General features: G+C 42.0%; 1 protein-coding gene across 3 annotated transcripts in view; it reads right to left on the bottom strand.

Annotated features, from left to right (window-relative positions):
- Window positions 1–11,604, bottom strand: part of DCUN1D3 (defective in cullin neddylation 1 domain containing 3) — a 54,661-nt gene that overhangs the window by 16,878 nt on the left and 26,179 nt on the right. For all 3 annotated transcript variants that reach the window (XM_053659489.1, XM_037152007.2, XM_053659490.1), the window contains one exon: window positions 400–935. In XM_053659489.1, coding sequence (XP_053515464.1) covers window positions 400–830 — 431 coding nt within the window. In that variant the 5' untranslated portion in view covers window positions 831–935. The remainder of the gene's footprint in view (window positions 1–399; window positions 936–11,604) is intronic.

Below are 11,604 nucleotides of genomic sequence, written 5' to 3'. Positions count from 1 at the left end.
TACTAGATAACTGGGCCAGCTGGGCACTGTGTGAAATGCAGTGACAGAGGCACTCACTCTACAAGTACTCTCAGAGTCTGGCACATGACAAGTGCACAATAAATATTAAGGAAGTGAGGGAACTGACAAGTAGCGGGGTGAAAGGTCTGAAGCAACAGGAAGGCTTGGCAGCAACTTGGCAACAGGGCTCAACATGGATTATACCTCATTTAACTTCAGGCAAAGATGGTAGGTGCCCAGTTATTCAGAGGCTAAATAGCTTTACAGTAATTTGACGGACAGAGAGAAAGACTTACCTAAACCCTTTGAAGCCAACCTAGTTTTATCCTAGCTGGGCACTACAGTCCAATGGTGTTCTCTTTCTTTCTCTGCTCCCTTGAAAAAATATTTGTGACTTACCTGGTAAATTTGCACATGGTAGCAGCCTGGAACTTCCAAGCCAAAAGCAGCACTCGAAATTCTGTGGGGTCAACACATAAGTCATTGCAAAAGCGTTCCATGCCTTCCTCCAAAATTGCATCCTCCCGCTCGTCCTTGTAGCGCCTGAACAGTTCTTCTAACCGCTGTAAGGAAGATTCTTCGGCATTAGACTTGGGCTCCCTCCCAGCATCTCCTGAGGATGTTGGCAGGTGGCAGGCCTCAGTGGCAGCCTCTGCCTTCTTGGTCCCATTGACGACGATATCCCCACCTGGCTTGCCACAAGCTGGCAGCTGTTCATCCCGGTGGCCTGCACCTCGCCTGTTGTGTGACTTGCTGCTGGGGTCTCGATCTCCATTCTTGCTGCCCAGGGTTGATGAGGGATTCTTGCACTTGGTGACACACTGGCCCATGGTACCGGTAGCCTGGCCTCTAGAGTGGCCCCTTCTGGATCAGATGCCCTCGCTGCCACTGGCCCTTGAATCTCAACATGCCATCAACCAGAGGAGCCAGCCAAACTGGAAGGAAATGAGAGAGTAGTCACCACTGGACAAGGAAAAAGGATATGGAAGCCATCCTCTGGGGACTGGGTAGAACATGGATCCAACCACAAACTAGGACAGACCCCGAGCTCATCAGCACCTTCCTTGTTAAGGCAGCTCTGTACATTCACCTTTAAAATGCAGTGGCTATAGAGCACAAATGGAGAACCAATACAGAAAATTCCTAAAATTCCTACAATAACATAGGTTACAAAGAAGTTGATTCATGTGCAGAATGCATCAAGGAAAACTATGTTTGCCAGGGAAATCTGTCTGGCTAACTTGCCATCACATAAGAAAGTTATTTGAACATGAATTAAACCCGATGGAGCACATAAAAGGCTCATCTTCTGGTCTCTGAGGTCAAAATTCTCAGATTTCCTTTTCAAGTAGGATGAATAGAACAAAGGGGTGTCCACATCCAAAACAACTATAGATTTCATAATGACCTGAAAAAGAGGTAAAGGATTTTACCTCAAAGAATGAGGTAAAGAGTCAAGGCTACAAGAAGAGTCCCAGCCAAAGAGCAAAGTAAAATTTGTCTCTCATCTCTTCAGAGTTCTTACTGAGACTCCCACATAGTGCGTGAAATGCCCTTTCTCCACCTTAGGAGCCATGCACAAAACCTGCAGTCCATGCCAAGGTTCCCAGTCCCTGAGCTGCTTTCCTCACCACCTCAGATCCTCTGCAAAGTAGTACGTAGGTAGAATGCAAGCCAAGTTCACACTATCTATTAATGTCCTATGGGCCTGCAGACTCAGTCCTCCAAGAGGGTGTCTCCAACAGAAACATTTCAAATAAAAAACCTAAACCTACAACTACAAGAACTGGAGGAACAATAACAAACAAAGCCCAGGAGAAGTAGAAGGAAGGAAATCAAGATCAGAACAGAAGTAAATGACATACAGACTAAAAGAATAATTCAAAGGACCAATAAATCCAGGAGCTAGTCCTATGAAAAGATAACGAAAAATCAACAGGCCTTTAACCAGAGTACTCAAGAGAAAAAAAGAGAAAAAAAGAAAGAGGATGCAAATAAATAAAATCAGAAACAAAAGAAGAAAAATTACCACAAATATGACAGAAGTACAAAGGATTGTGAGAAACTACTATGAACAGCTATATGCAAAGTATGAAAACCTGGGCGAAAGGGACAAATTTCTAGAAACATATAATACTCCCAAACTGAATCAAGAAGTAGCAGAGAGCTTGAATAGACCAATAACAGCTGACGAAATTGAAGCAGTCATCAAAAAATTCCTGGCACACAAAAGCCATGGACTAGATGGGTTCACAGAAGCACTTTACAAAACATTTAGGCAAGAGCTAACCACTACCCTTCTTAGACTATTCCAAAAAATCCAAGAAGAAGGAAGACTCCCAAACTCTCTTCATGAGACCAGCATCGTACTAATTCCGAAAAAGACAAAGACAACAAAGAAAAAAAACTACAGGTCTATATTACAGATGAATATAGATGCTAAAATCTTCAACAAAATATTGGCAAACCAGATCCAGAAATATGTTAAAAAGGTGATAAACCACAATCAAGTGGGATCATCCTAGGGATGCAAGGATGGTGCAATATTCACAAATCAATAAATGTAATAGCTTCTTCTAGCCAAAATGGAGACATAGGTAGATACACTCTGCCTCTGCTAAAACAAAAGGACATCAAATCTACGAAAATAAAAAATAAATATAACCAGAACTGCCAGAAAAATCAAACTGTATGGAAGTCCAACATCCAAGGAGTTAAAAAAGAAACATTCGTCCAGACTGTTAGGGGGACAGAAACAGGCAGCAGGGTGGAGAAGACTTACAGCAAGATGGTGGCTGGAGGAGTCAGCAGTCCCACATCTGCATGTGGATAGACTGGGAGGAATCACAAGGGGGAGAGAGAGAGAGAGACTGCACAACCCAGGGTTCCAGTGCAGGGAAATAAAAGCCTCAAAACCTCTGGGAGTAAAAACCCAGGGGGTGTTGAGGCAGAAGGAGAAACTCCCAGCCACACAGGAGAGTTCACTGGGGAGACGTACAGGGTCCTAAAACCTACACAAAACCACTCACCTGGGAGTCAACATCCTAAGGGCCCAATTTGCTTGTGGGTAGTGGTGGAAGGGACTGGAAGCCAGCAAGAGCTGAACAAGCAGCATTGTTTCCTCTTGGACCCCTCCTCCACATACTGCCATAACTTAGTGACCTGGGTTGGTCTGCTCTGGCAAATACCTAAGGCTTCACCCCTTACTACACAACAAGCACGCTGAGACAAAAATATATAACCCTAATGAAAGAACAGATCAAAGCTCCGGGAAAAATACAACTAGGTGATGAGGAGATGCAGATTTCAAAACACTGGTAAATCAGGATGCTCACAGAAATGACTGAGTGTGGTCAAAAAATTGAGGAAAAACTGAAGGCTATGAAAAATGAAATAAAGGAAAACACACAGGGAATCAACAGTGAAGGAAAGGAAACCAGGACTCAAATCAATGGTTTAGACCAGAAGGAAGAAATAAACATTCAACCAGAACAGAATGAAGAAACAAGAATTCAAAAAATGAGGAAAGGCTTAGGAGCCTCCAAAACAACTTTAAACACTCCTATATCTGAATCATAAGGATGTCAGAAAGAAAAGAGGAAGAGCAAGAAATTGAAAACATAATGAAGGAGGACTTCCCTAATCTGGCAAAGGAAACAGACTTCGAGAAGTCCAGGAAGCTCAGAGTCCCAAAGAAGTTGGACCCAAGGAAGCACACACCAAGGCACATTGTAATTGCATTAACTAAGATTAAAGATAAGAAGAGAATCTTAAAAGCAGCAACAAAAAAGGAAACAGATACATACAAAGCCGTTCCCATATCAGTTGATTTATTTGAAGTCTGAAAGGCAAGGACCTACACCCAAGATTATTCTATCCAACAAAGCTATCATTTATAATGGAAGGGCAGGTAAAGTGCTCCCCAGATATTAAGTTAAAGGAGTCATCATCACCAAGCCCTTATTATATGAAATGTTAAAGGGACTTCTATAAGAAAAAGATAAAAAATACAAACATTAAAATGACAAGAAACACAACTATCACCAACTGAACCTAAAAAAAAAAAAAATCTAAGCAAACAATAGAACAGGAACAGAATCACCAAAATGGAGACCAGAGGGAGGGTTATCAGCAGGGAGGTGGTGGGGAGAATGGGGGAAAAGGCACAGGGATAAGAAGCATAAATGGTAGATACAAAATAGACAGGGGAAGGTTAAGAATAGTATGGAAATTGGAGAAGCCAAACTACTTATATGTATGACACATGGACATGAACTAAGATGGGGGGAGTGATGGTACGGGACGGGGGTACAGGCTGGAGGGGAATAAAGGGGAGAAAAAAATGGGACAGCTATAATAGCGTAGTTGATAAAATATATTTAAAAAATAAACATAACATCGTATAAACAAAATGAAAGCCAAAAACCACACGATCACATCAGTAGATGTGGAAAAAGCATCTGATAAAGTATGCCACCCATTTATGATAAAAACATTCAGCAAAGTGGGAATAGAGGGAGTATACCTCAAGAGAATAAAGGCCTTATATGAGAAACTTACAGACAACATCATACTCAACAGACAAAAACTATAAGCTTTCACCCTAAGATGAGGAACAAAGCAAGGATGCCCACTTTCACCACTTCTATTCAACACAGTACTGGAAGTTCTAGCCATAGCGATCAGATAAGGAAAAGAAAAAAAAAGTCATCCAGGCTGGAAAGGAGGAAGTAAAACTGTCATTATTTGCAGATGACATGATAGTATATACAGAAAATCCTTCACCAAAAAACTACTTGGCCTGATAAGTGAATTTGGGAAAACAGTGGGATTCAAAATCAATATTGAGAAACTGAAGGCATTTTTGTACACCAACAAAGAAATATCAAAAACAGAAATCTAGAAAAAATTCCATTTACTATAGCAACAAGAAAAATAAAGTACCTAGGAATAAACTTAAACAAGGAGATAAAAGATCTGTACTTAGAAAACTACAGAACACTGAAGAAATTAAGGAAGACACGATAAATGGAAGCACGTACCATGTTCATGGATTGCAAGAATTAACATCATTAATATTCCCATACAACCCAAAGCAATTTACAGATTCAATGCAATCCCTATTAAAATACCAATGACATATATAGAACAAATATTTCAAAAATTTATATGGAACCATAAATGACCCTGAATAGCCTCAGCAATTTTAAGAAAGAAAAACAAAGTAGGAAGTATCACAATACCTGACAAACTATATTACAAGGCCACTGTAACCAACACTGAAGAAAGAAATCAGGGAAGACACAAACAAATGGAAACATACCATATTCATAAATTGGAAGAATTAACATCATCAAAATGGAACAGAACAAACAGAGCCCAGAAATAAAGCCAATGCCTCTGTGGCCTATTACTATCTGACAAAAGAGGGAACTGCATAAAATGGAGTAAAAGTAGCCTCTTCAATAAATAGTGTTGGGAGATCTAGACAGGTACATGCAAAAAAAATGAAACTAGACCACCAACTTACACCATACACAAAAATAAACTAAAGATGAATGTAAGACTTAAATATAAATTTTGATACCATAAAAGTCCTTAGAGGAGAACATAGGCAAGAAAATCTCAGATATCCCATGCAGCAATATTTTCCCTGATATTTTCCCTGGGGCAAGGGATATAAAGGAAAAACAAACAAATGGGACTATATCAAATTAAAAAGCTTCTGCACAGATAAAGAAAAAAACATCAGCAAAATGAAAAGGGAACCTACTGTAAAGGAAATCATATTTTCCAATGATACTTCAGACAAGGGTTTGATCTCCCAAATATATAAAGAATGTACATAACTGTACTCCAGGAAGACAAACAATCCAATTTAAAAATGGGCAAAGGATATGAATAAGACACTTTTCTAAGGAGGACACAGAGAGGGCCCAGAAACATGAAAAGATGCTCAGTATCACTAGCCATCAGAGAGATGCAAATTAAAACCATAATGAGATACTACTTCACACCAGTGAGAATGGCCACCATAAACAAAGCAACAAACAATAAGTGCTGGTGAGGTTGTGGAGAAAAGGGAACCTTGGTGCACTGTTGGTGGGAATGCAGACTGGTACATTCACTGTGGAAAACAGTATGGATTTTTCCTCAAAACAACTAAAGATGGACCTGTTTGACCCAGTGACCCCACTGCTGAGATTATATACTAAGAACCCTAAAACACCAATCCAAAAGAGCCTATGCACCCCAATGTTCATAGCAGCACAATTTACAATAGCCAGGAGCTGGAAGCAACCGAAGTGCCCATCAGTAAATGAGTGGATGAAAAAATGTGGTACACAATGGAACACTAAACAGCAGAAAGAAAGAACTGCTAATCTTCACATGAGCACGAACAGAACTGGAGAGTTTCATGCTAAATCAAATAAGCCAGGCAGGGAAAGACAAATACCATATGATCTCACTTGTAAGTGGAACCTAATCAATAAAACAAACAAAACAGAATCAGAGAGATGGAAATGAACAAACTGACAGTAAGTAGAGGGCTGGGGGATAACAGAAGAAAAGAAGGGGAAGAGCCAAGTCAAGGAACATGTACAAAGGACCCATGGACATGGACAACTGTGTGGGGACTGATGGTGGGAGCGGAGGACTGGGCAGGGAAGAGCAACAGGAACAACAACTGAACAACAATTTTAAAAAAAGGTTGTCTCCATCTTAAAAGCAGGGCTGATTTATGCAAATACAATCTCTAAATGGTAGGAAAATTGCTACATGGAAAAGTCTACATAACAAACCCATCCTGGTGGTTTATTACTAAGGTAATTAAAAGGTGCTTTTTATTTATATTTTTAAGATTGTATGTATGTATGCATATATGTTTATATGTATGTATGTGTTTCAGAGAGGAGAAGGGAGGGAGAAAGAAAAGGAGAGATACTTCAATGTGTGGTTGCCTCTGTGGGCCCAGGCATGTGCCCTAGACTGGGAATCGAACCAGTGATCCTTTGTTTTGCATGCCTGCACTCAATCCACTAAACCATACCAAGCCAGGGCTAGAAGGTGTTTTTTAAAGAATGCTAAAAGTTCTGGGCCAGGAGTGAGACAATTTCCCTGATGACCTTGTCTACTCAGAACTCTATTTACAACTAAATACAGATGGTCCTTGACTTATGATGGTTCAACTTACAATGCTCCAAAAGCTACGTGGATAATAAATTAAGTGAGATACACTTATTATAATAAAACAGCCTTTGTGTTAGATGATTTTGTAGGTTAATACAAATTCTGAGCATATTTACGGTAGGCTAGGCTAAGCTGAATGCTTGGTAGGTCAGGTATCTTAAATGCATTTTGACTTACGATATTTTTAGCCTGTGACAGGTTTATTGGGGCAAAACCCACAATAAGTGGAGGAGCACCTGTACTTATAAAATTGTACCACCTCCTATAACTCAAGTTATAATGTTAACAGAATTTAGACCAGGAGCCAGAAGTATAATAGGGAAAGTGGACCAACCAGTATTAGTACCATGCCTCAGCTCTAAGAACCTTCATGATACAAGTTCAGTGGGCTTTAGGCAACTGATAATGGGACAGAGGGTGTTTTTTACAGAAGGTTGAAGCTTTGAACTTTACAGAAAGAACTTCAGCTTCCTCCAGATAGTGCCTGGATAAATTCAAGATTATCATCAAAAGGAATTCTAAGGGAAAGTCTGAGTTTAAAATGAAGACCAGAATCATTCTGCAGTATGTGAGATTCATTTGATCAGGTGTGTCCTATTCTCCACCCTCAAAAAGAATAAATGAACAGAGACACGTCTATGTCTGTACATGCCCTCAAACGACTCACAGTTTCATTTAGGCTTCAAAAACTCACTGAAACCCTTAAACAGTTTTTGATGTAGAAAATGACAGACTCTAATATGTATTTTTAAGTCTTTTTATGCTTTAAGAGTTCAACACCTAAGACAAAAGCACAGCTTAGTAAGCATATAAGGGAAGCAACTGTTTGAGCTGAATTATCTCAAAACATGCAGGAATATACCATTTGGGGGGTCTGACTTCCAGGTTTGTGTTTCTAAATACTAGAGCACGGAAAGAAACAAAAGGCCCAGACTCCACCCTCCCCTCCAGGCTTGCGAACTGGCAACTCTAATTCCAGAAACCCTGCTTACCAAGGTTTGTTGCTCAGCTCCTGCTGCTGAGGGAGACCCAGGTACCAGGTAGGGTAAGAGGATTTCCTGGCCTCCCTCTGACCCACCTACTTCAGACCACTCACCCCACTCCCACCAGACAGATGTGTCACTGCAACAGCTTCCTCCAAAACCTTGTGCCAAGGCCTTCAGGTAGGGGCAAAAAAGGTGGGCTTCCCAAAGACGCCAAATCCAACTTACACACTCAGCCCCCCAAGTTAAGAGCATCTTTGATGATCTGATACAGCATAGCCAGCTGAAACCTGAAGGCTTTTAACATGCTGAGCAGATGAGAAAAAGAAGGGGGAAATCAATTTAAAAAGATGATCAATCAGCAAGTGCCAGCATTATATCCCTTTCTTTCATTCTGGTCCCATCTTTGAAATACCCCCATTCCCGCTGAGTATTGAGGCAAGTGGTAGGCTCAAGACAGGAGAAAATGTTTTTATATATGATGGTGAGGACAGCCGCCTATCTATGCAGCGGGCTCTCTTCCATTATGTCTACCTTCTAGTTCTGTTCCCACATTTTCCCCAGGCTCAATCACAGTGCCCAACCCTGGGTCCCAGGCTACCCACACTTAATTAAGTATTTTACAGTTGAAATTTTTCCTGGTCCCACTAGCTGTTGGCTAATAGCTAGTAATAGTAGTTATCAATTATTGAACACTTGATCTCATGCTGGACATTAGTGCTAAGAAAAAGCACTAGTGTGGACATTAAAACTCACATATCCTCACCACAACCCCACTTAAAGACAAACTGAGGAACAAAGCAAATTACCTAACATCGCAAACACAAAACATGGTATGTTGGGCTTGAGAAACCATGACCCTTACCTGCTGAGCCCACCTATAACTACACCTAGGGGAAAGCCCACAAACAAATGGGTCCCAAACTCCAAGAGTGTTACCACACAATCCCAGAGTAGTGAATCTGCCAGCCACTGGAAAGACAGCAACATGTGGTTTGTGCCCAGTGCTCAAGGAAGGTGTCCTATTATTCACTGCCCTCTCCCAGGTGAGTCATTGGTGATCCAGGTAGGCCATATGCCCTTGGGCTCAGCCTCCCAGAGGTGGGGACTAAAGTGATTCCAGAGGCCCTACCCTGTGAAGCTTCAGCCCACTAATATGGTTCAGAGATCCAGCTCTGCCAGTGCTATCTGACCCTGACTGACACCTGAATTTCTTCGACTTGCAAATATTATCTGCTTCACTGTTGTAAGAAAGCATCAGGAAATGCAGATAAAGGGTACCTATCACACACTGTCTCCCAACCTCCTGAAGCCACTTAATATAACTATTATCAGCCAAGTATTATCTGGTTAGCCTACCAGAAACCCCAGATTGTCCCATCTGAACAATGGGCTCTAGGCTACTGTTTCCCAGACCCTGCCAGGACACCAACCCCTCCTTTACTCATGCACTTGGGTCTTATTCAAAAACAGTCCCTTAAACCATGGCACCGATCCTGCTTAAAGGCACCACTGCCCAGAAATACCTGGGAGATCATGTTCTACATGGAATAAGACTCCTTGTGACAGATCCTGCATAAAATCAAGCTAAGTACTGACTGTCCCCTATGAATATTCTGAATCACTGGTCACTCCCTGTCCAGTGGGCAGGCAAGCTTCCAGCCAGTTCCAGAGTCCTTCCCTTTCCACTTATTCCCAGGTCTGTAAGTTTGCAAACTCATTTATTATACTCATTTAATGGAAATGCCTTCCAATTCAGTCCTCCTGCTAAGTGTCTGAGGTGAACAGTCTGGGTACTCCAGAATCGAATGTCATCATTAACAGCATCACTATTAATGAATACCACTCAGTATTTATTAGTACATTATAATAGATACACATAAATGTAGCTCTTGGAAGACATCCCCATTTCATAGGAAAAGTAGTGAAGGCACACCAGTGTCAAGGAGCTACCTAGGGAGGCAGAAAAAGTAGAATAATTAACAGGGTAAGCTTAGCAGGCAGATAAACCTGAATCTGAGTCATGGGGATGGAATCAGCTATGTGGCTTCAGCAGGTAAGTTTAAAATTGGACAGCTGGACCTCAAGGACTGGTGGGGACAGTAAATGAGATAATCCATGTAACATGCTCTGCCCAATACCTGACTCATAGAAAGGACTCAGCCATTTATGAGAGTTGTTAATATCAAAAAAAAAAAAAAAAGTCCACGACAGAATAAAGCCTCCCTTGTAACAGTGCCCTTTTCTGTGGCCATCCCACTCTGCCTCAGTATACAGGCATGTGGGACTCCCCAGAGCCCACAGCAGCTCTGCTCACAGTAAGTGAGTGCTGCCTCCTTCTGCTAAGTGGCAAAAATGAGTTGAATGGAGACAGGGGTAAGGAGGGTGGAGAGAAAGGAAAGGCAGAAATAATACAGGACAAAACAAAACAAACAAAACAGTTATAGCTTAGGGATTACCTGAAAGGTAGAAGACAGCAACTGCTCAGCCTATGCTGGACCAAGATCAGTCTCCAGGTTTTCCTCTTCAACTTCAGCTCCAGTGGCTTCTGTCTCCCTCCTTCTCCCCCCTCTCTGAACATTAGCCTTCAGCCTCTCTCCTTCCCTGGGCCAACCCTGGCTGTTATTCCTGGGCATGGGCTTGGCTGCCTGCCTGGACCCAGGCCTGGAGCTGGTGGCATCGATGGGCTGAGGGCAGTCCCGTAGGCTACGAACCCTGCAGGTGGCTCTGACCCAAAGAGCAATCAGGAAGCTGCTTCCATCTCTCATGGAGTTCTGTGAAGTGACAATCAGGCTAGTGCCTGTTTTCTAGGACTTACTGTCTACTGCTGAGAAAAAAATCACCTCTTGGGGAACTGAACAACCATTAAGAGCTAAGCCACAAAGACGCAGTGCAAAAAGAGACAAGAAAGGGAGAGATGAGTGTGAACTCCTATTACAGAAAGAAATGTGGAGGGACTAAGGAGGAGGAACTCACAGTTGTGGAACATGGGTTGCACACTTCACACACATCCTCACCTGCACATTTCCTAACCATTGGACTGTCAAAGCTTGTAAACATTAGGAAACAGGTTTCTTCACTACTAAGCGTTGGGGCTAGGAAATGAAATCAGTCTGTCAGACCACAAGGCCTGTTCTGAGTCCTTCAATGACTGGAGCATGGAATGGAAAGGAGGGAGGCAAAGGGTACATCCAGCTGGTTCATGTTGAGAGGTGATTTTAACATATGTATTGATAAACCTGGCTGTAGCTCAGTAGATTGACCACGGGCTGTGAATCGAAGGGTCGCAGGTTTGATTCCCAGTCAGGGCACTTGCCTGGGTTGCAGGACAGGTCCCCAGTGGGGGGCCACCACGTAAGAGGCCACCAAACACTGATGTTTCTCTCCCTTTCTCCCTCCCTTCTCCCATCTCTAAAAATAAATAAATAAA

The sequence above is a fragment of the Artibeus jamaicensis genome, unplaced genomic scaffold (assembly GCF_021234435.1).
Source record: "Artibeus jamaicensis isolate MK-2021 breed Jamaican fruit bat unplaced genomic scaffold, CSHL_Jam_final scaffold_666, whole genome shotgun sequence".
Lineage (NCBI taxonomy): Eukaryota > Metazoa > Chordata > Mammalia > Chiroptera > Phyllostomidae > Artibeus > Artibeus jamaicensis.
Note: the sequence above shows the minus strand (reverse complement) of the source record. Positions and strands in the feature narration are given on the sequence as shown.